Genomic DNA, 24,743 nt, shown 5'->3' with positions numbered 1-24,743 from the left:
GGCTACATGGCGCCCACGGCTTTGCCATCATCTGGACCCTGGAGGCCAACCAGATACCAGGTAGCAGCAGAGAGTCAAGCCACAGCCCTAGCTGGTAACACAAGAGTCTCTGATGTACGAGGTATTTTCAGGATCATCCCACCCACAGCTGACACTCTTATGATCAAGACATGGTGACAAACCTGGTGGCAACTGGCCACAGGCCTGGGTAAGGCTAAGGGAAGTGAGGAGTCAGGAGTAAGGGAAGCCAAGAAAACAATGGAAACATGCCAGGATGCAAATACTTGATTAGAGCAAAAACCAGACCAACATCAACTGAGCCCAGTGGGTAAAGGGCTTGGACCTGAGTGTGATCTCAAGACATACAGGATAAAGGGGAAAATTTACTCCCCCAAGCTGTCTGACTTACACACCAGCTGCGTCATGCACACACATGCAAATATGTAATGGTAAAAGAAGATTCGGCAGTAGTGAGTGACCCACGCCAGTGATTCCAGAACTCATGGAGCCTAGGCAGAAGGATCCCATGATGAAGGCAATCCTGAGCTACACTAAGACCCAGTCTCAAAAAGAAAACAAAAAAACATCAATCAGGGATCTCAAAAGCTGCAGCAGTTCTGACAAGGAAGAACGGAAGTGGAGGCCCAGGCTCCTGCTCTCAACGCACTGCAATGCCAGGCTAGCCTGAGAACACACACAGACCAACAGATGGCAACCCTTCTGGCTGTGCTGGACACGTGGATCTAAAGCTGGACCCACCTCATACCCCACATACAAAATGCAGCTCAAGTTTAAAACTATAAGGGAATAGGGAAACCTCATGATCTCAACTATGCAACAGCGTCTAAAGCTTAGTACTGAGAGTGATGTGGGAAAACAATAAAGAAACAGGATGAAGCAAAGAAGAGGTGGCAGGGTGCAGAAGTGAGACTCTGAGATCACACATCTATGCAGCTGGTGGGTCACAGTAAGGACTCAGCCAGCTCAACGGTTACGAGCACCGAGCACTGGCTGCTCTCACAGAAGGACCCAGGATCAGGTCCCAGCACCCATTGGCAGCTCACAACCACCTGTTTCTCCAGTTTCAGGGGATCTGACACCCAATTTGGGTCTCCATAGGCACCTGCTTCCGTGTGATGCACATACACTTACACAGACAAACATGCACACACATAAGTACACAAGACATGATACACTGGGGAATGCAGTCGAAGCCAAGACAAACCCCAGTCAACAGTTGTCACACAGTCAAAGACAAAGTGGACATGGGGAAATGGAGCCACTGATGCAGAAAGTTAGCAGAACTGCCGCGTGATCCAGGAAGCCCATAGAGGCGCAGGGCCAAAGCTGCCACCAGACATAAATGTCTGTTCATGGTGGCATTATTTAACTTCAAGGCAAACCATGCCATGTCCACAGCGTGAGGGGGTGAAATGGACACACCACTTGGTAAAACAAGCAGGAGGGAACACTAGCAAAGGCCACGTGCAGACAGATCTCAAAAGACTTGACACTGTCACAGCCACAGACCAGTGACAAATCCAGAGAGGAAGCAGATGGGGGCTGGGGGATTGATGGGGTGAGTGTGGATGGGACAGGGTCTCCTACCTAGCTAAAGGGACAGTGTACTACATGCTAAGCAGGCTGCATAGCACTGGATTGTGTCCTTTTTATTAGACAGCATCTATGTAATCCTGACTGGTCTGAACATGCTATGCCAACCAGGCTGGCACAGCGAAGTCAAATTCAGAAACTGTCTGCCTCTGAGTGCTGGGATTAAAGGTGTGCACCAAAATTGTATACTTTAAAGTGGAGAATTTCATGGCTCATGAATTTCATCTCTACTTTTTTTTTTAAGATTTATTTATTTATTATGTATACAACATTCTGCCTCCATGTATGATGATACACACCAGAAGAGGATGCCAGATCTCATTACAGATGGTTGTGAGCCACCATCTGGTTGCTGGGAATTGAACTCAGGACCTCTGGAAGTGCTCTTAACCATTGAGCCATCTCTCCAGCCCCCTCATCTCTACTTTTCAAAATGATTAATATGTTTAAGAAAAGGAAGAGGCCGGGTGATGTTGGTGCACACCTTTAATCCCAGCACTTGGGAGGCAGAGACAGGCGAATCTCTGTGAGTTTGAGGCCAGTCTGGTCTACAAGAGCTAGTTCCAGGACAGCCTACAAAGCCACACAGAGAAACCCTGTCTTGAAAAACCATTTTAAATAAGAAAAAAAAAAAAAAAGAAAGAAAAAGGAAAGGAGGAGGAAGAAGAGGAAGAGACCTCTAGCAGGCCTCAAGCCACTGCTGGGAAAGAAAGCCAAGTGCAGTCTGTTCGTGGGCCAAACCCCCTTCACCTACTTCTCCAAGCCTGGGACCATATTCCTCACTCTGGCTTCATCTCCATATGAAGCAATGTTCTTCCTCCCACAGTACCGCAGTCTGTGTATAGGACACACTTGTCAGACTCTAGCTCCCCATGCATCTTGTGGGCAGGATCCTGGCACTTGGCACTCACCAGAGATCGCTTTGCCTCAGGCAAGAACTGTCCGAACTCCGACAGCAGATCCTCCTGACCACGAAAGAGATTGGCCACCTCTGTGAAGACCTCCTCCTCAGACATGCCACGGAACGGACGACCCTTAGTGTGCAGCTGTTCCTTCTGCAAGTGGTTAGAAGAAAAGAGGGTGAAGCAGGGCACCAGTGTGGGCACAGGCAGTTGTGCAGACATCGGTCCTGTGCCTACACTGCCAGAGTATCTGCTCTCAGTGGCCCCAGTCCTGCCGTACTGGAAGGGAAGGGTATAAAGGGCTGCAGGGCAATGGAAGAATAGGCACGAAGGAAGAGAAATTTGGTGCCCTTCTACAGAGGGAGCCAGGCCTGCTGGATCAGGGGATAGGTGATAGCCAAGAAGTGTTCATCCTACTGCACTGCTGAACTGAGGGAGAGGTGAGGTGAAGGAGGCCTGAAGGCAGGCAGGCAGGCAGACTTGGAGCTGAAGGCAACAGCGCAGACAGAGAATGGGGATGGGGATATAGAATCAAGGTGGCCTTTCAGGAAATTGAGGCAGGAGGATTGCCAGTTCCAGGCCAGGCTGCTATATTGTGTTTTTTGGGGGGGGGAGGGAGAGGTTGGTTTTTGTTTGGATTTTTGAGACAGGGTTTCTTGGTGTAGTTCTGGCTATCCTGGAATTCTCTGTGTAGACCTGAGTGGCCTTGAACTCAAAGATTCACCTGCCTCTGCCTCCCAAGTGCTGGGATTAAAGGTGTGCAGCACACCACCACTCCCGGTTGGGATAATATTCATTAAAAAAAAAGAGAGAGAGAGAAAAAAGAAAAAAATTGAATGAACCCTCGGGCCCCAGGGAAAGAACTAAAGTTGTGGCATTTACACAGCCTAATAACGGGAAGGGGAGAGAACCAAGTCCAGTTGAGATTCCGTGCCAGCTGAGCGGAACTGCACCCCAACTGCTCTTGCTGGCTTTACGGAACCTGCGGTGGTTCAGGAAGCAGCCTGGGCTCACAGTGCAGTCCAGGATGCCCTTGAACTTATAGCAATCCTCCTGACTCAGCATTCTGAATCCTGGGGATGAAGGTGTGTGCCACCACATCTGGCTTCAAACCACTGTTTAAAAAACACAACTTAGGGCAGGCAAGATGGCTCAGTAGTCAGGTGTGGTGTCCCCAGCGGAAAACAGACTGCAAAGAGTGACAAGGAGCCTGGTGTTCTAGGGACTTAGACAAACCGCCAACACGGGCTGGAGGGTCCTTGAGCTGATCTCACAATGGGAAGTGGTGGAGTACACATGCCGTGGCCGGCACTCTGGACATGTTCTCTGCAGGGACCCTGTTGCCACCAAGCTTCCTTCTAGTGGGCCCCCAAGAATGCAGAACTACACCAGCACCCCACATCTGTGCCCTTGTTGGGAGCCACACTGTCACTGCCTGAGGTGTCTATACCCACATAACTCAGGCTGTTTCCCTGTCATACACCGATGGAGCCTGAGCTATCAAATGTGGGCCATCCCTGGGGTTCTCCAAGTTCATGGCGAGTCTAGGTTAGCTCTATGATAGTAAACTTGTATGCCAAAACATCTTATTTATCTGTGCAACTTTGTGTGTTGTGCAATGCTGGGGATACAACCTATCATTTTAAGTGTTAGCTGTTGAGCTAGCTTAGAAAGTTCCCTTTTTAAGAATCAGGGCTGTGCACTTGAACCCCTGGACCTTTGTACAGGTTGTTCCCAGGTGTCTTTCTCCCTGCTACTGTACTGGGGATTGACAGTGGCTGGTCTGCACACCTCTCAGCACACACTCCTTTTCCACCCCAACCTACTTCTGATTCCCTCAGAACTAGACTCAACACAGGGTGTGACTTGACTGACAAGAACTATCTAGAGTCTCTGGCTGAGGAGTGGCTTGCAGCAAATGTCTGGCCAGCTTGTGAGGACCTGATCTCCACTCTCAGCTCCAAATGCCAAACAAGAGCCAGGTGAAGCCAGGCCCCAGGTGGTGTGGTAGGCTGGGTCTTACCTGGTAGGTGTGAAGGATCTCTAGGAAGGACCTGTAGATCTCAGGGTGGTCCAGAAAGCGGGTCTTGATCTTGTTCACATAGCTGATAGCATTGTTGAACTCCACAGAATCTGACTCCAGGGGCACCTGGCCTCTGTCCTCCTTGTAGGACATCTGCTTGAAGTCCTCACCACAGTCACCATGGCTGTGGGAGTTCTCCTGAAGAACATGGGCAGTGAGTGGCATGGCCTAGCCAGAGGACGGTGAATTGTCACTCCATGCTGAGAAGCATTGCTCCTGTAACACCTGAGGACCCGTGGGAGGAAAGTACTTCCTCCCTCTAGAGTCTCCTCAGGTCTCCTGTGCCTGGAATTGCAGTTTCAACAAGGCCCTCCCCTGTATTACTGGGACTTGATCTCCCCATACAGCCTGACTCCAACTCTGGCCAACCTCCTGCTTTAGCCTTCCCAGCGCTGGGATAGAGCTTTGCTTTCTGCTCTTAAAAGATCAGCATGTAGAGGACAAGTCACAAATCCTGGAGGCTCAACCTTGTTGGAGCTATGAGTAGGTGATGTCTCCATCTCTGCAAGACTATTCGAGTGGGAACAGCGGCTGCTGGTTTTGAGGGACCATCACAGTGCCTGTGCATCTAGCTGCAGTTGGCTCAGGATGCTAAGCCCCAGAACAATTCAAGGGATAGCTATCAGTCAAACTGAAAAGCATCTTACTTGTGCCTATTTCTCTCCAGCTGTAAACAGAAACATGTCTCTTTTGTTCCTACGGAACCCTGCTGTGCAGGGAGAACTAGCATCCTGGTGGTTAGTTTTCTGACAATTCTCGGGGTGGAACCTGGGGCTCGAGTCCACGTGAGAGCTTAACCATAGCTACAGCCAGGCCAGAGTCCTGGAGGAACAACCTTCCAGAATGATCCTGGAGAGACTCTACACACCTCTGCTGCCTTCCCCAGCAGTTCTGCCCTCCTTAGGGCAGCAGGCACACACATGACATCTGTTCTTGAACTATAGACCGTTTTCCTCAAAACGCTGGAGGTGTCAGCAGAAGGGTTCGGGTTCCTGAGGGAAGGATTGTGCTGTACCCTCAACACTTCTTAAAATAATGCCAGCAGCCAGGCAGTGGTGGGGTGCCCTTTAATCCCAGTACTCGAGCGGAAGAGGCAGGCGGATCTCTGTGAGTTCAAAGCCAGCCTGGCCTACAGAATGAGACAGCCAGGATAACACAGAGAAACCCTGTCAAATGCCAGCCAAACTTAATTAGTGCCCACTCAAACAGCCTCATCTGTTCCATGTTTACTCAGTCAAGGCCCCATATCCAAATAGTAGTCCCTTAGTATCCAAGGGGAACAGATTCCAGAACCCTCCTCCACAGATTTCAAATGCAGCCCAGCATCACACAGACACGCACAGGCCCCACAAGCATCCACATCTCTAGGCATTTTACACCAGGCACACTGTCAATAGTCAACCTTGTGGACTAGGGAATGACTGTCACATACAGCACAAGAATAGACTTGTGTGCTTCAGATACAGAATGCCCCACACCCCGGCATGGGCAAGGACCAGGTTCCATCCCCAGTCTGTATGCTCAGCATACATGTATGTTCCCTGATCTGTTCAATCTGTGGTGAATCTGCAGGTGCAGAACTCAAGGATCAGAGGCCAATTTGTGGTGTTCTCAAGTACTAGTGGCTGAGACGCAACTGGGCGGACGACAATGAACAAACTAAAAGCCAAAGCTGAGGACACAGACATGACTGCCAAATGTGGGCCAAGACTCTCATCTCAGGAACCTGACAGCCCACGTTCCAGGTCGCAGGGGTCTGGGCTTGCCCAGCCACTTAGGGACATCTCCAGCACTGTATGGTTCCTCTGGTCCCGAATAAGCCAGTACAGCATGACAGAGAGCCAGCTCTCTGGCCAGGGACTCTGCAGAAGACAGTAGATGGTGATGAGAACAGTTACTATGGCAACTGCCTTAAGCTCCTCAACAATCCAACAGAGAATTTCCCTACAGCCCAGCAATTGCAATCCTACAAAGCAGATATAAAAAACTGGAAAGACTCATACACCAGCATTCAATGAAGCACAATTTACGACAATGTGCCCACCAATGAATGAGAAAACACGGTCCACCAGTGGAACATTACTCAGCCAAGAAAACAACCACTGACACATACTATGTGAGTGCTGACATGAAATGCTCGGAACAGGCAATATACAGAAACAAGAAGCAGAGGAATGATTGGCAGGGTCTGCTTCTGGGGTGATGGAATGTTCTGGAACTAGTGGTTATGGTTGTACAGCTGTAATACAATTTTCTACTGTGATCTTTGGAAAATAAAACCCCGTCACTACAGAGCCTACAAGCCGCAGCAGACACGCCTTGCAGGGGACTTCCTACAAACCGCTTCATCCTCTCCATTTCTCTGTCTGCATTTAAGATCCTCGTCCCCTTGGGGTGACTGTTTAGACAGCTGATACACTGCAACCCACATTTGCCCATGAGGTCCTCCTGATACTCAGGAGCCTAAATAAGGAAACCACCAGGCCCAGCTGCCAGGGCCTTGTGTCCTCTGCCTAGGAACCAACCTCCACCTCACCAGAAGGGCCAGCCTGGGTCATACAAATACCTTACCTCACTGACCCACTCCTAGGTCCTGTCCTCCAAGGTCTGGGTCCTCCCGACTCCATCTGGGCGATTTCTGGACATTTCAAGTTCTACAAGCCTACCTCTCTCAGCTCCTCTCCAGTCCTGCCCTACTTCGTAGACAACCTTCCTAATAGCCCATCCCTCCAAGGCCCTTCCTTCCTCCTCCCTACTTGCCGCCACCAAAGTCCCTGCTATCATTGAGAATCCCACACCCCAAATTAAACTGAGGGCCCAGTTCCATGGAAGTGGTGGTTCAGAATTAATCAGACATACTGAGCCTCCCCAAAGAGTGTGTCAAAGGGCTTCCTGTCAGTCCCCCTCCAAAGAGAACCTAGGAACTCACCTGCCCACTGACATCTGGTTGCCTATTCCTCCCTTGACATAGCTCATTGACAGACAGGCAACTGAGAAAGGTGCTCTGAGGAGCTTGGTCAGACACAGGGACACACACTTCTCAGGCTGATGGCCACTGAGGCCATCACTCAAGATGCTTACTCAGGTAGAAGCAACAGCAGCTCAGATTTTCCAAGCCTCCTGCTTCTGGCGTGGCATGGCTATCCGAATCCTCTCTTCACAGAGGCAGGTAAGATAGGGTCTTACTCTGTAGCTGGCTTTGAACTCATGGCAAATCTCCTGCCTCCTAAATGCTGGCAGGACACCCTGAATCTAAGTACCCAGTTTTGCCTGACCCTTAAGCCCTACTTTCAGCTGCTACCAAGGGCACTGGTGTCCTTGGCACTGGGAGGGCAGGCGCCCTGGGCGCCGTATCACATGCCAGAGTGCAAAACTCCTCACAAGAAAGAGGCTCTGAAACCTCACCACAGAACCCAAATAGGTGGAGACTCCCTCGGCACCTTTAGGGGACAGTGCTCACCTGTAGCTGTCAGGCCAAACTAATAAAATGGAAGAGAGAGAGAAAAAGCTGTGTTTCCGATCAGTGATAGGCAGTAGGTGCTATCATTACAGCACTCTGGGAGCTGAAGTAGGAGGTTGTCAAGTTCCAGGCCAGCCTATAGAGACCGTGTCTCAATGGGGAACACAGCCAAGACAGATGCTGATGTGTGGGGACAGCATGGAAAAGGCTCCAGGGATCCTGAAGACATCTCGGTGAGCCACCAAAAAAACAGGCCAACACCTGGGTCACGATCCGGTTATCACTGTCACCAAGACCAAGGAGCTCCAGAGTACCCTGAGGGAAGGTGACTCAAGACTGGCAGGGTTCCCTGTTCACAGGTCCAAGACCGTCTTTGTCATCCTTTCTGTAAGTCACTGGAGCCCTTTGGCCATCTAAGCCACCTATGAGGAAAACAAAACTGCTATTGGCGTCACCGTGAGTCTAGAGCCCTGTGTGATACACAGGGGCACAGACTACCATGGCCCAAACTCTGTTCCCAGCAGCTTTCTAGGGAGGGGCAACGACGTTCAGACAGCATAAAGTCTAGGAACAATTCTCTGCTCTCAACAAAGCTGCCATGCTTTATACCTCAGCCATGCAAGTTCCAGAAGTCACTCCTGATAAGACTTAATGACTCTGGATCCTGGGGTCCAGGTGCAGTGGGGAAAGTCCCTGTCCAATGTCACTGAAAGCCTGTTGTGGTGGCTCACACCTCTCATGCTAGCACTTGGAGGGCTGAGGAACGATGCATTTCAGACCTGCCTGTGCTACAGTGAGACAATGGCAGTGGCAGAGTTGGGGACCAAGCCGGAGCTGAGAAAGGAACCTATGCTAACTACACGAAACTGTGACAGAAAACAAAGTTATTTCCATGCACACAGCTCAACCACTTGGTTTTATTGGTGGCCTGGATGAAAGCCAGCGGATGCCACTATATACTTTGGCCTGGTAGACTTGTTGGGAAAGCCCTGAGGCCAGACCTCAGCAACTACCGATGCGATGACTCTGAACACAAAATTCTCTTTGACTTCATCCCCCCGCCCCAAGTGCTGGGGACTGAATCCAGGGCTTTGCCCATGCCAAGAGCTCTCCCACACGGAACCACAGCCCCAGCTACTACACTCAATTTAAGACCTCCAACCTGTTCACTTCGGAATGCAGAGACTTGGACTAGAAGCTATCAGAGAACTAGAACAGGCCGTACAAGGCTTCTGGCAGCATTGCAAATGTCCAGCTGTGCTCTGGGTAGGCTGACTTGAGTCCACATCACCCAAACGAAGCCTACCTGGCTGGTCAAAGGAGACTGGATGTTCAACTTGCCGTTCTTGGGAATGTCTATGCGGTATCCAAGCGGGAGGAAAGCATTAAACCCCACAATGAGGTCAGGGTGCTCATGGAAGAGCTGGGACACACGCCTGATGACGCCAGGGGTGTCAATGCTGGAAGAAAAGAACGCAAGTAGGCAAGAGTCCTGGGAGCAAAGCAGAAAGAACCCCTCAAACACCCACCAATCACCACAGGCCAGGGCTTCAGCGGCAGCAAAGGCTCCTAAAACAGGCCCCATCCTGTTCTTATTTGTTTTCCATTTGAAACAGGGTTTCTCTGTGTAGCCCTAGCTATCCTGGCCAAGAACTCAAGAGATCTATCAGTCTCTGCCTGGGTTAAAGGTGTGCACCACTACGACCTGCTTAAAATAAAAATGGACCCCACCATGTGAGACCACCTGTGATTACCTTGGTCTGGCAAAAAATTCACAGCTCCCAAGTCATACGAGATCCTGGGCCCAGTTCTGAAAATGTCCCAAGACCTGGGTGCTGGGCTAAGAATCTACAGGAAGCCACAGTACTCCAAGCAATGTGAGATATTTCCTAATATTTTATGAACCAGAGAAGGGTAAGGATACATTTTGGGGTTTTAATGTTTTTCAAGACAGGGATTCTCTGTGTAGCCCTGGCTATGCTACAGCGCTTTATAAACCACTCTGGCCCTGAACTCAAAGACCCCTCTGCCTCTACCTCCTGGGTGCTGGGATTAATGGCATGTGTCACCACTGCCCAGCCATTTTGATTTTTTTTTTTCTTAACTAAAGTCTTAACACCAGAGCCTTCAAGTTAGAGGATAGGGGAAAAATAGGGAGATATGGGGAGGGTCATCTTCTGGCCTCAGTATCTTGAATACCCAGAAGAAAACAGCCTAGGCCTTTCACACTTCCCGAGAGCAGACAGCAGAAGAGCAGGGGAAGCTGACTGACCGCCACCTGTCACTAGGGTGAGTCCCTCACCTAAACCAAGTTATCCCTCACAAAAGGTTCTAGAAGACACAGGCATAACTCAGAGGCACCCCACTAAACCAAAGGCTCTGTGCCTACAACAGTTCCTGTATTTTATGTCTCTTATCCATATAGGTGCCAAACTAGGAAGGGCTAGGAGAAGCATCCTGGGAACAAAATTTAAGAAGAAACCATGCACCCTCCCATAAGTAACATTTTCTTAAAGTATTTATTTTATCACTGTTCCCCAAAACAAAACTTATACCTCCAACCTTTCATAAACAAAACTCTTGAAAGATTTCAAAACTGTTCTGTTTAAATTTACTTTTTGCAGGTGGTATGTATCACAGCTCCCAAGTGCAGGTCAGATTACAATTTGGGGGAGTCAGTTCTCTCCTGGAGCGCAGGTGGTCGAGCTTGGAGCTTGGAGGCAGGCACCTTTACCCTGAGTCACCTCACTGACACCCAAATCAATTAAAAAGTGCTCTGTGTCCAGCCCTGGATCTCACCCATTCCCCAATTCCTGACCTCCTTCCAGGAATCCTCATCAGCTCCTCAGAGTTACCTCATCCTGTGACTATTTCAGAAGCTTCCCAGGCCAACCAAAGCTATGAAAGGTCACCAGTATAAGGGCTGAGATGTCATTAGTACTACATGAGGGGTGTGTGTGTGTGTGTGTGGAGAGGGGGGCTCATCCAGCCTACTGCAACGCCTTGCAGGTTACCTCTGGCTTTTGAACTCCTTCATGATCTCCAGAAAGCCATTATAGGTGGCAGGGTCGCTGCCAAAGCGGATCTTCACCTGGTCGAGGTAGGTGAGAGCATCCTCCACCTACGAGGAACGAGAAGGCCGATGGTGGGCCGGGGTCACGCGATTCAAAGACTGTGGACTGGAAGGCCAGGGATAGAGAAGGGGTGGAGTGGGGCTGCAAAGGGCCTCGGGGATAACTGCGGGGTTTCGGGGAGGGCCGACGAGGACGACCGAGGGCCAGCGGCCAGTCTCGAGGGGCCTCGGAAGCCCGAGGAGTTCCGGGTTAGACCGAGGACCGGCGGGGAGGACCGAAGGGTCTCGGGGAGGCCGCGACGTCCCCTGGAAACCGAGGGGCGGCGAGGATAACTAAGGGCCAGCGAGTAGGACTCGGGGGGGTTCCCGGAGCGCACCGCGGGGTCCCGGGGATGACAGGGGCCGCAGGAATGACTGAGGGATGTCGAGAAGGTCCGCGGCATCTCCGGGAGGGTCGAGGAGCGGCGAGAAGGAGTGAAGCGATAGGGAGAAATAGAGGGGCCGCCCAAGGATTCCAGGGAAGGGATGTGGGGTCCCCGGGCCCCGACTGCGCAGAGAGGAGGCCGAGGCGGGGCCGCACGGAGGGACGCAGGCCCGCGGGGCTTCGGGTCCCCAGAAGGAGGCTGGGGGCGTCACTCACGTGCACCGGCAGCTTCTCGTGGCCTCCGGAGCCCGAACGACCCCAGCGGGAGCCGCCGAATCCCCGGCCCGCGGAGCCTCCGCCGCCTGCATGCGCCATGTTGGAAGTCACAGCCGTGTCTGCCCCGCCTCCGCTGGAGCCCAGGTCGCGCTTGCGCGGGCCCCACCCCCTAGAGGCGAGATTCGTGACGTCACTATAGGGGCGTGTTTGCACGAGGAACTCGCGGGGGGGGGGGGGTGGGCTGCCCGAGGGGGTGGGGTCGTTCTAACTGCGGGTTCCTTAGGGATCTATGGCGACCCGGAAACTCAAAGAATTTTTGCTTTATTTTGTTGGGGGCGGGGGAGAGTACTTTTTAGCAAAGTTGGAAAACATTTTAAAGCTCATTAATTTTATAAAACTGAAATTTCGGTGTTCAGGCTCCCCTCTCATCTCAGTAACAGGAAGGCTGAGGCAGGAGGATCACTCAGAGTTCCAACTCAGACTGAGCTACATAGTTAAGACCACGTCTTAAAAGAAATTGACATTTAGATGTTGACATTACGGAAACAAGTCCACATATCTGTCGACCCATGACCTGAAGACGCATTTGTAGGACCTGCTTCTTCCTGGGAGGTTTCTGGACTTCTGTTCTGTGGGGTTGATGTGGCAGTGGACTGTGAGCAGCAGCTATTCTAGAGCTATGTGAACTGAGTTCTTGCACTGAGTGTGTGCCCGTGAAGGCGCGCCCTCGCGCGTGTGTAAGCTCGCGCCTTTATGTGGCCAGAGGTGAGCAATGGTGTCTTTTGAGACTGGATCTCTCACTAAACCTGGAGCTCACTGTCCAAAAGGGACAGAGTAGCCAGCAATGCTGTCCCCACCGCTGCAGTGCTGGTCAGAGCCAGCCAGTGTGCATCTTCCTGCTTGCTTGCAGCAAGCTCTTTTCCCACTAAATCATCTCTCCAGTCCCGCTTTCTTGATCCCATTCACAGCTGGGTTGGAGCCTGGACCATGCCACTGCTGCTTCCAAACTTTATTTTTGTGGAGCAGGTGCTGGGGCCCAGGGTCTTGCTCTGTGGGGCCACATTTCCAACCCTTGGTGTTTTGAGATGAGGCCTCATTAGGCAGCACGGGTTACTCTCCAATATTCAATCTTGTGATTGTCCTGCCTTCACCTCCCGAGTGCCTGGAAGACAGGTGTGCCACCACTCCCCTCAAGATTTCCATCTTCCCTGCTTTAGAGTTTTCATAGGCTTGTGGCTGAACAAGTCAACGAGTGTAGGTTTATTTTAAGGAACAAATACACGAGGAGGTCCATCCCAGTCACTGATTTTAAAATATAAAACAAGAAAAATAAACTGTATTTACTTGTGGGTGAAGTTATTCAAATACATTCTTCCTATGCTATCTTATAGAAATGTCCCTTTCATAAGTGTGTCTGTGGCTAGGCAAGGTAATAAACACCTATTAGCCCAGGCAGCACTTGGGGGTCGGGGGCTGACCAGCCTGCCTAACTGAACTGATACTCCACGCCAGGCAGAGACCCTGTCTCAAAAATAGGAAATGAGGTGGACGGCTTCATGGTTAAGAGAACTTGTTGCATCAACCTCTGCAGACACCAGACACACATGGTACACAGACATACATGCACATCAAACATCATATTCATAAAATAAAGGACTTTTTTTTTGTTTTTTGAGACAGGGTTTCCTCTGTAGCTTTGGAGCCTGTCCTGGAACTAGCTCTGTAGACCAGGCTGGTCTCCAACTCACAGAGATCTGCCTGCCTCTGCCTCCCGAATGCTGGGATTAAAGGTGTGCGCCACCACTGCCTGGCTTAGGACTTTTAAACAAAATAAAAAGGTGAAAATCAATGGAGCTCTGGCCCCCACATGCGTGTGTACACACAGGTACACGCCCACATGCACATATGTCACACATACACACACACCATAAGGTGGATGTAAGGACCCAGTCCCTGGAGAATCAGCCACTAGAGACCCACATTCATCCTTCAGAGGTTCTGCCCACCTGGCCTAACTAACTCTCACCTCTTAGCGGCTACCTCCTGCCAGTGGCGCTTACAGCACATGCCCTCACCTGGGCTGGGTCAGCTACATCCTTTCTAGCACTCACTGTGCAGGAGCCAGGCGGTGGTGGCGCACGCCTTTAATCCCAGCACTCAGAAGGCAGAGGCAGGTGAATCTCTGTGAGTTCAAGGCCAGCCTGGTCTACCAAGCAAGAAACCCTGTCTCAAAATAAAAATAAAAAATAAAATAAAGGCTGCAGAAGAGTTGGTTTTTCAGGCAGGTACGGTGGCCACCTATCCTCCCAGCAATTAGGAGGCAGTGGCAGGAGCCCTGGGGCAAGCTGGCTGCCGAAACTGGCTGAATTGGGCAGCTCCAGGTTAGGAGCGTGTGCTGGATAGTTTTGTGTCAACTTGACACATGCTAAGAGTCATTTGGGAAGAGGGAACCTCAGTTGAGAAAACACCTTCATCAGATTGGCCCCATGGGCACATCTTTGTGGACATTTTCAAGACCGATGATTAGTGTTGGAGGCTCTGGTCGCCGAGGGCAATACCAACCCTGGGGTGCTGTCTTGGGGTATTTAATGTTGGAGGCTCCAGTTGCTGAGGGCAGTGCCAACCCAGGGACGCTGTCTTGGGGTATTTAATGTTGGAGGCTCCAGTCGCTGAGGGCAGTGCCAACTCTGGGATGCTGTCTCGGGGTATTCAAAAAAATAGGCTGAACAAGCCTCATGTATCCTCGTGTGAGGCAGAAGCAGCACCCTTCCGTGGCCTCTGCCTCAGTTCCTGCCTCCAGGCTCCTTCCTAAGTTCTTGTCCTCACTTCCCTCAGCTTGGGCTGTGAGGTGGAGCTGTGGGCTGAAGTAAGCCTTTTTCCTCAGGCAAGCTACAGCGAGAGACCAGGGCTCAACACATGAGGTAGACACCCAAGATCAGTCTTTGGCCCCCACGTGAATATGCACATGTATGTATGTGATCCCACACACATGAGACTAAACATACAGACCAAAGAGACAGAGAGGTTAACCTGCGCATGGCAATGCCCACCTGTCATCTCAGCACAGCCTAGGTTTCAGAGACATGTCTCCAAGCTGCTACAGAAACGAAAGAGGAGAGGGGGTACACTGGGTGCCTAGCCTCGGAGTCCTGACAAAAAGGGCTAGCCTGTGGGCCAGGGGCAGAACAGAGGGAATCAACCCTGCTGGCTTTTGCTCCCAGAGACAGGCAGGTCCGTGGGAACTGAAGCCTGGCCTTGAGCAGAGAGCCTGAGGAGCTGGTATCTGTGATGCTGAGCAGAATTGCTGACCATAGGACAGGAGCAAACAGATAAAACCATGGTGGGGTGGACAGAGCTTGCAACAATTTGTTACCGAGCAACAAAGAACTATCTCAACCCCACGTTCTTGTCCCAGAAAGCGCCTCCCAGGGTGCTGGCTCCTGCAAGCTGAGCCCTGAGTCAGATCTTGCTTATCAACCACAAATCCGGCTCTGCCAAGAGGAGGCTGACAGCTGCGGAGTGTGTGGAGCAGGAAGACGTGGAGGGACAGCGTTCTCAGTGTGGCTGTGGAGGGGGAACTGATGTCTAAAACAGTCTAGGCCAGACACCATGGCTTTTATCTGTACAGCTAACACTTATGAGACTGAGGCAGGAGAATCACCATGAGTTTCACGTTAGCGTGGACTACATAATAACCTGTCTCTACAGAACTTGTCTCAAAACAGCAACAAAAATCTACCATAAAAAAATACAGCTTGAGTCAAGATGGCTCAGTGGGTAAAGGGGCTTGCTGCCAGGCCTGAGGATGTGAGAGCAATCCTTCTGGCCTGCACAGTGGGTCCTACAAATTGTCCGCTGACTTGACCTACACGGCTTTGGCACACACCTAGTGTCCTGGTCACTGTTCTGTTGCTGTGAAGAGACACCATGACCAAAACAACTCTTATATAAAAGAAAGCATTTAATTGGAGGCTTGCTTATAGCTTCAGGGGTATGTCCACTATCACCATGGCGGGAGCATGGCGGTAGGTGCTGGGTAAGTGGCTAAGCGATCGTCCTGGCCCATAGGCATGGAATGAGAGACCTCAAAGCCCACTTCCTCCAGCAAGGCCACACCCCCTAATCCTTATTATCCTTTCGGACAGCATTCAAGTATATGAGCCTATGGGGGCCATTCTTACTCAAACCACCACACTTAGCCACACACACATGGCTCACAAACAATGCCCCTAAAAATATGTAAAAATAATTTAACATTTTTTGTTTGGGGTTAGGGAGATGACTCAGTGGGTAAAGCATCTACCACAAAAGTTTTGAGACCTGAGTTCAAATCCCACATATCCACATAAAGTAAGACACAGTCGCAGAAGCCTGACATCCCCACACTCTGAGGGAGATGGGTGTGGAGACAGGAGACCTAGGCCAGCCTGGCTCCTGCAGCAGTCAGTGAGAAAGCTGCCTCAAAGTGCCCTTTAACTTCCATGCGCACACCATAGCACACGTACACACACATACACAGTGCGCACACACAAACATAAAATTTTAAAAATATTTATAAAAAAGCATCTGTGTAATAGCCAGCTGCGGCTGTTCACAGTCCAGCACACAGGAGGAAGATGAGGACGATCAGGAATTGAAGGTCATATTTGACTACATAGAAGCTTCCAGACCGGTCTGGGATACATGAGACCCTATCTCAACAGAACACATTGTGGCCAAAGTGATGGCTTAGTGGTTAAGAGTCCATGCTGGTGTTGTAGAGGACCCTGGTTCAGTTCCCAGCATCCGTGTGAGGTGGCTCACAAACACCTGTAACTCCAGCTCAGGCACCCTTCACTGGCTTCCACGAGCACCTGCAATTAGGTGCACACACATAATTAAAAGCAATAAATCTTTAGTAACAGCAGTGGCCTGCAGAGATGGCTCAGCAGTTAAGAGCACTGGTTGCTCCTCCCAGGTCTCAGGTGCTATTCCCAGCACCCACATGGAAGCCCACAACTGCCTGTAACTCTAGCTCCAGGGTCCCACACCCTCTCTGGCATTTCTGCATGGCATTTGTGTGCATAAACCACACACACACAACTAAAACAATAATAAAAATCAAAATCTTAGAGCCAGGTGTGGTGGCGCATGCCTCTAATCCCAGCACTCAGGAGGCAGGGGCAGGTGGATATCTGGGGCTTCAAGGCCAGTCTGGTCTACAAAGCAAGTTCCAGGCCAGTCAGGGTTACTCAAAGAGACCCAGTTTCTAAAAAACAAAACCAGAAAAGCCTAAATCTCTAGGAAAATAAAACAAAAGGAATACATGTATATATGTATGTTGTATATATACATATGCATGTATGATAAAGGTTTATTGGTTTTGACCATTGTGCTGGGTTTTGTGTGCCCCCTTAGGTCTTGTACCTGAGAGGCTGTCTTGAATGGCTCACCTGAGTCACCCTGAAATGGCTTAGCATTTAGGGGGATTCCTTGTACCCTGGGGATAAATAAATTGTGTGTGGTTCAGTTTTCTGAGTCTGTGAAAATATATCCAAGATATACAATCCAAAGATAAGATACATTTAAGAAATGTTTATTTTTATTTATTTATTGTGTGTATCGGGTTTGGTAACAAGCGCCTTTACCCAATTAGCTGTCTTGATGACCTGAAAGATTCAACTCTAGTTTTGTTGGGTTTTTGCATTGGGGGGGGGGCATTGCTCAGCTTCATTCTTTCTTTAGTCACTCTGTAGACCAGGCTAGCCTCAAAGTCAGAGATCTGCCTGCTTCTGCCTCCCGAGTGCTGGGACTAAAGGTGTGCTCCACCCCACCTGGCCCCTTGCTTTCGGGTCTACAGTAGGCAGCATGTGGGGGGGGGGGCAGCAACCCACCTGATGGTGGCCCAGAAACAGAGAGGAAGAAGAGACCAGTGTCCTTCAGTGCCCTCCAAAGACATGTCCCCGTAACCTGACTTGCAGAGCATCCTGGAAAAAGAGCCCTGTTTTATTTTGGATTTTGGTTTTCTGAGAGAAAAATTCTGATTGTCTGTGGCAGAGGCCGGCCTCAGACAATAGCAGACTCCTGCAGCAGCTTTCTGAGTGCTGGCATTAGCAGAGTATGTCACCACACCCAGATGTAAGCTTTGTACGTAGCCTTTGAGGTACATTTCAGATCCACACCATAATGGTGTATGTACTTCCTCCCAGTGCATTTGTGCCAGGGTCTGGGCAGGCTCATAAAAGAAGCAATGGGTTCAAGGATTCAAATACCTCTATAAGACTGATACCTGCCTACACAACATAAATCCCTGTGTTAATAATGCTATGAGCTAGAGAGAAAATGCCACCCTCCTGTTGGGGACAATTTGTTTTGTTATCTGAGAATGAGACACAGCCTGTGTACCATGATATGCAACACGGTCACAGTCATATATGAGAGTGTATGGTGGGGACAGAAATTCTCCCCCCTTGCCGCTGCTTAGCACCTCCTGTTAGAGTCTTCTTCAAAGCACATAGGTTGTTAACATCCAGAAAAGCCAATTTCTTCTTAGTTGTCTTTTTTTTTTTCCCAGACAGCATCTTACCCTGCAGTCAGGCTTTCCTGAAACTTAACTGTGTATCCCAGGATGGCCTCAAACTCCTAATCATCCTACCTCAGCCTCTGAGTCCTGGCAGGACAACTATTATATAAGAACTGTTTAGCTGGGTGTGGTGGCCCTTAGTCCCAGCACTCAGGAGGCAGAGGCAGGGGGGTCTCTGCCTAGTCTACATAGTAATTCCAGGACAGCCAGGGCTATATAGATTCTTTCTCAAAACAGACACCAAACAAATAGAAAAAACATCTTTAAAAAATTTGTGTGATCATGATGGTTAAGTCTTGCTGTGAACCTGATTGGCTGTGTGTTGCCTAGGAGACACTCCTCTGTGTGTCTGTGAGGCCTGTTTCCAGGGACCTGACTTGGATAAAAAGACTGAGAAATAAAGAAGTATGTTTGTCCTCCTATCTACTCATCTGCTCAAACGTGAGCCACTGCCCAGAGCGAGCCGCTGCCCAGAGCTGCTGCCCAGAGCGAGCCGCTGCCCAGAGGAGGGGCTGTAAAGATGCTTTCTGCTGGATGGTGGTGACTCATGAGAAATAAACTTCACCTTCCTTGAGAAGCTGCGTAGCTGAAACTTGAAAGATTCGTGAGCCCCTCCAGGGTTGGAGAACCCACAGACCACTGCTGGGGAGGAGACCCTGCCCAGGAAGTTGCAGGGTGTCAGGTCAGCTTGGTGCCTGCTGGAGTCATTAGCATCAGCATTCTAAAGAGGCTTTGCTTCCACACTGGGTGCTGAGGGCCAGGAGTCTGAGAGAAAGACTGCTCAGAACAGCGCACAGGCCTTCCCTGCTCCAAACGCACACCCAGGGGAGCGTTTTCCAGGGTCAGCCTCAGAGGTACACACAGGTGCCGTTGATCATCCTGAGTGGGAGCAGCATCCACGTGGTACTGGTTTTACAGGCATTTGACTGGTCTTATGGGATCCAAGTCCGTTATGGGAGCTGGCTGTGGGAGCTTCCCCCAGGGTTCTAGAAGGCCAGGCAATATATAAGGACAGGCCGGATCCTAGAAGGCCATGGAGGGGCCGTTCAGGAAGATGCAGAGATGAAACCTGTACTGCAATGGAGACCCCAGGAGTTCAGATTTTCAATCACGCGGCTGCAACAGTGGAAATCCGAGGAGAACCTGCCTAGTCAGTTCCCGCCTTCCGTGTCAGTTCCGGCCCTCCGCCAGCTAAGTCCCAGGGATCTAAGATGGATCATCTGACTTCAAATGCCTTCATCCACTGAGCCATCTTGCTGGCTCCAGACCCCAGGATTTTTAAAATGCCAGGACCATGGGATGTTTATCAAAGAAAGACCTAGGCAGGGAGAGGACCTGGCCCCAGAGAGTTATGTGTGCGGCAGGTGGGCTGTGGGAGCCCACATTGTGGGTGCCAAGAGTTCCACCTGCTGAACACGGGACTTCAGGTACTTTCCCCGGCAGTTTTCTGTCTTGCTTTGGTCTGATTTTCCTTGCGATGTCCCTATTCTTTTCATTTGGAATAGAGTGTTAAAACCTGTACCCTTAGATAGCAAAAGGTTGGTTGTTCTATGTAGTCCTGGCTAGCCTAGGACTCACTATGTAGACAGGCTGGCCTCATATGTATTGAAGTATGTAACTTCCTTGGTATTATTTTACAGAGGGTCACAGTTAAGGTGGTGCTGAAGCCTCAGTACAGGCTTCTGAACAATGTTGGAATTGTGTAGACTTTGAGGGACTGGAGAGAGGGCTCAGTGTGTAGAGGCACCTGCTGCCAAGCCTGACTACCTGAGTTTGATCCCGGACAACCGTTGGGTGGGGAGAGAAATAACAAGTCTTAGGAATTGTTCTCTAAGATCCACATATGCACCAAATAAAATAAACACAATTATTTTGAGCATATTCAGAGATAGACCAAATGCACGTTGTGATGTGGGAGTCCTCTCTGTATGCTGTGAATATCATTGGTTAATAAAATAACTGCTTTGGGCCTATAGCAGAGCTATAGGGGGCAGAGGTAGGCACGGAAAACAAAACAGAATGCTGGGAGAAAGAAGGGCGGAGTCAGAGAGAAGCCATGGAGCCACTGCCAGAGATAGATGCTGGGAACTTTACCCAGTAAGCCACTGCCTCGTGGCAATACACAGAGTAATGGAAATGGGTTAAATTAAGATGTAAGAGTTAGCCAATAAGAAGTTAGAGCTAATGGGCCAAGCAGTGATTTAAATAATATAGTTTCTGTGTGATTATTTCAGGGCTAAGCGACCAGGAATGAAACAAGCGGCCTCCCCCAACAACCTTGCATTATAAGATGGCCAAGTGGCCCTAAGGACTGGGCAGACTGGTGTGATGTAAGTGGCATATGTGCCAAGTTGGTAAGGGGTGGACTGGCCATGGGTCAGCTTCACTGTCAGTGTGACTGAGAGTCTGTGAGGGCATTTCCAGGGAGCTTTCGCTGAGGAAGGACGATCCACCCTGAACAGGGGTGGAGCCATGTCACCGACAGGAGTTCTAGAATAAACTTCAAACGACAACGCCAAGTTTCTGCCTGGCTACGAGCCGAGGCCAAAACCTCCTCCTTCCGCCATGATGGACAGGAACCGTAAACCATGACCCAAAGAAACCCACCCCACTTAAATTGCTGTGCCCAGTGTTTGCAGCCTGCAGTAGGGCTTAGGGAGCAAGGTCGTCTGTGCAAGATGTTCCCACTCACAGCACCCGTGGGAGCCGGGGGCCACGCTCCATTCACACACACACTCCCATGAGAGCCGGGGGTCATGCTCCATCCACACCCCCGTGGGAGCCGGGGGTCACGCTCCATCCACACACACACCCCCATGAGAGCCAGGGGTCATGCTCCATCCACACCCCCCGTGGCCTGGGGTCACACTCTGACAGTCACACAGCAGTAGGAGCCTCTTACAGCTTCCACCCTGTGTACCTACCATCCACCAACCTGGAGCACATTGCTCAGTAACTGAATCTCCCTCAGACTGTTGCAATGAACATAGGAATTTTATTTTTGTTTTGTTTTTGAGACAGTGTCTTGCTATATAGACCAGGCTGACCTCAGTTCACACAGATCCTCCTGTTCTGCCTCCCAACAGCTGGGATTAAACACCTCTGTGACCAAGCCCCAGACACTGGAATTTTAGGCCAGAAGCTGTACATTAACTTTCCCTGTCAGGACGAGAGGGGTGGGGAGGGAGCCAGGGAGAGGCAAAATGGTAACATTTTCCCCTTCAAGGGCTCTCTGCTCAAGCTAAGGGTCCTTCAGTTAAGGGGAGACGGTGGGAGACTTCCTAACTAGCAATGGCCAACAGTCACACTTCCGTGTTGGAAAAGAATATGTGGTACAGTCAATAATGGAATATCATGCAGCTAGAGAGAAGGCCATTGTGTTCCATGAAATCGGACGCAGGACAGCAGTGCCACATTCCCTCGCTCATACACAGGAATTAGAAGGACGTGGAATTGTGGAATTGTGAGGACCAGCGTGGGACAGAGCTGAAGGTGGATAAAGAGGCTGTTTGAGCCAGGTGGTGGTGGCGCACGCCTTTAATCCCAGCACTCAGGAGGCAGAGGCAGGTGGATCTCTGGGAGTTCGAGGCCAGCCTGGTCTACAAGAGCTAGTTCCGGGATGGGTACCAAAGCTACAGAGAAACCCTGTCTCGAAAAACCAAAAAAAAAAAAAAAAAAAGAGGCTGTTTGATGAGTGTATGCTGCAGTCAAGCTGAAGTATCTCATGGGCCCCTACTAATATGTACAGTTAATACAGGTTAATAAAAATAAATATTATTTTAAAAATCTAAAGTTATTGCTCAATGCACCTGAGTACACATTTTCAAGCTATAGCTTAAAATATACTAAGTTTCTTCTTCTTTTCTTCTTCTTCTTCTTCTTCTTCTTCTTCTTCTTCTTCTTCTTCTTCTTCTTCTTCTTCTTCTTCTTCTTCTCCTCCTCCTCCTCCTCCTCCTCCTCCTCCTCCTCCTCCTCCTCTTCTTCTTCTTCTTCTTCCTCCTCCTCCTCCTCCTCCTCCTCCTCCTCCTCCTCCTCCTCCTCTTCTTCTTCTTCTTCTTCTTCTTGTGTGTATGTGTAGGAGTTCCTTCTTTTTGTGTGTGGCTTTCACTGGTTAACGAATAAAGAAACTGCCTTGGCCTAGTTGATAGTGCAGAACTTCGGTAGGCGGGAAGACAGACTGAATGCTGGGAGGAAGAAAGGTGGAGTAAAGGAGAGACACCATGGAGCCGCCAGAATCAGACATGCCAAATCTTTCCTGGTAAGCTACTGCCACGTGGCAATACATAGATTAGTAGAAATGGGCTAAATCAAGGTGTAAGAGTTAGCCAATAAGATGCTAGAGCTAATAGGCCAAGCAGTGATTTAATGAACACAGTTTCTGTGTGGTTATCTCAGGTGTAAGCTAGCTGGGCAGCTGGGATGAACAAGATGGCCCTCTCCCTGCAACAGGGTGTGATTGCTATGGTGAATGTGTGGGTTCAGCAAGCAACTCTTGTGAAGTCGGGTCTCTTCTTCCACCCTGTGGGTCCTAGAGATTGAACTTAGGCCATCAGGGTTGAGTACTAAGTGCCATTATTCACCAAGTCAGCTCATGGACCCATAAGGTTTTTCTATTATTATTATTATTTTAATTTTCCTCTTATTTGCATTGATATTTTGTCTGCATGTATGTGTGAGGGTGTGAGATCTTGGAGTTACAGATAGTTGTTAGCTGCCATGTGGATACTGGGAATTGAACCCAGGTCCTCTGGAAGAGCAGTTGGTGCTCTTAACCACGGAGCCATCTCTCCAGCCCCTATTATTATTATTATTACTTTTTTTTTTTTTTTTTGGTTTTTCGAGACAGGGTTTCTCTGTGGTTTTTTTGGAGCCTGTCCTGGAACTAGCTCTTGTAGACCAGGCTGGTCTCGAACTCACAGAGATCCGCCTGCCTCTGCCTCCCGAGTGCTGGGATTAAAGGCGTGCGCCACCACCGCCCGGCATTATTATTATTATTATTATTATTTTGAGACAAGGTTTCTCTGTGTAGCTTTGGAGCCTGTTCTGGAACTCTCCATGTAGACCAGGCTGGCCTTGAACTCACAGATCCACCTGCCTCTGCATCCCAAGTGCTGGGAATAAAGGAGTATGTCACCATTGCCTGGAGGCCCATAAGCTTTTTAAAGATTGATCTTATTTGTAAGTGTGTGTGTGTTTGTATGAGTGCAGGTATCTGCAAAAGACTAAGGTTACTGAATTTCCCTGAGGCTGGTTGTGAGCTCCCTGGTGTGGGTGTTAAGAATCAAACTTGGGTCCTCTGCTGGAGCAGCATGAAGCTTAACTGCTGAGCCATCTCTCCAGTCCATTGTTTATTTATTTAAAGATGTATTTATTACATATACAGTGTTCTGCCTGCATGTGTACTTGCAGACCAGGAGAGCGCACAAGATCTCATCATAGATGGTTGTAAGTCACCATGTGGTTGCTGGGAATTGAACTCAGGACCTCTAGAAGAGCAGCCAGTGCTCCTAACCTCTGAGCCATCTCTCCAGCCCTATTTATTTATTTATTCATTTATTTATTTAAATGAATTTTGTCACTAACATTTTCAGAACTGCCATAGCGTGCATTTTGGAACCCTTGTTTGGGAAATAACTGAAGAAGTTATCTTCAATGGCCTCATTTTGAAGCTGGAGCTCAGCAGCAGGGACAGGCCAGGGGTGTGGCTCTCGGTGGAGCACTTGCCTAGCAAGCCCTGGTTCCATCTAGAGTCCTATGCAGTGAGGAAAGCTCTCCCTAAGACGTGACTGCAGCAGGGCTCCAGGCACAAGCCTGGCTCAGTAGATGGCTGTGGGCATGGGGAGAGCCACTTCGAGGCAGGCGCCTGGAGCAAAGCAGGGAGATGCTAGTGTGTTCTGATGTGTCAGGGAGCTGAGCATGGTTATGACTGTGGTCCTGCAGGATCGAGAGCTCAACAGCGCACTGGAGTTTGAGGCCAGTTTGGGCATCATAAGACCGTGTATGTGTGTATACATGTGTGTGCATGTTTATTTGTCGAGTCAGGAATCATCCTTGATTCCTCTTCCACCTTATTCCTTGAGGCAGGATCTCTTTATCAAACTGATGTGTCTCGCTCAGCTAGCCAGAACGCTCATGATCCTCTGTGACCTAGTCAGCTCTAACTGTCAACTTCACACAATCTAGAGTCACGTGACAAGCGAGGACTGCTCCATCAGGCTGGTCTATGGGTGTGACCGTGGGGGGTTGTCTTGACTGTGAACCGGTGCAGGAGGGAACCCATTGTGGAAGGTGCCATTTCCTGGGCTGGTGGTTCTGGGGCTGTATGAGCGGCTAACGATCCAGAGAAAGCCAGAAAAGCAGCCCAGCCCATGCTTCCTGCTTGTGGTGGTTTAAATGAGAACGGCTCCAG

At 49.9% G+C, this 24,743-nt stretch overlaps 1 protein-coding gene across 4 annotated transcripts in view; it reads right to left on the bottom strand.

Annotated features, from left to right (window-relative positions):
- Nwd1 (NACHT and WD repeat domain containing 1) overlaps positions 1-24,743 on the bottom strand; it is a 131,814-nt gene that overhangs the window by 23,428 nt on the left and 83,643 nt on the right. For all 4 annotated transcript variants that reach the window (XM_057752605.1, XM_057752609.1, XM_057752606.1 and 1 more), the window contains 5 exons: positions 11,773-11,941; positions 11,074-11,180; positions 9,366-9,519; positions 4,540-4,737; positions 2,526-2,669 (listed from right to left, as the gene is read on the bottom strand). In XM_057752605.1, the coding sequence (XP_057608588.1) occupies positions 2,526-2,669; positions 4,540-4,737; positions 9,366-9,519; positions 11,074-11,180; positions 11,773-11,941 (772 nt within the window). The remainder of the gene's footprint in view (positions 1-2,525; positions 2,670-4,539; positions 4,738-9,365; positions 9,520-11,073; positions 11,181-11,772; positions 11,942-24,743) is intronic.

The sequence above is a fragment of the Chionomys nivalis genome, chromosome 20, assembly GCF_950005125.1.
Source record: "Chionomys nivalis chromosome 20, mChiNiv1.1, whole genome shotgun sequence".
NCBI lineage: Eukaryota > Metazoa > Chordata > Mammalia > Rodentia > Cricetidae > Chionomys > Chionomys nivalis.
This window is presented reverse-complemented; position numbering and strand designations above follow the sequence as displayed.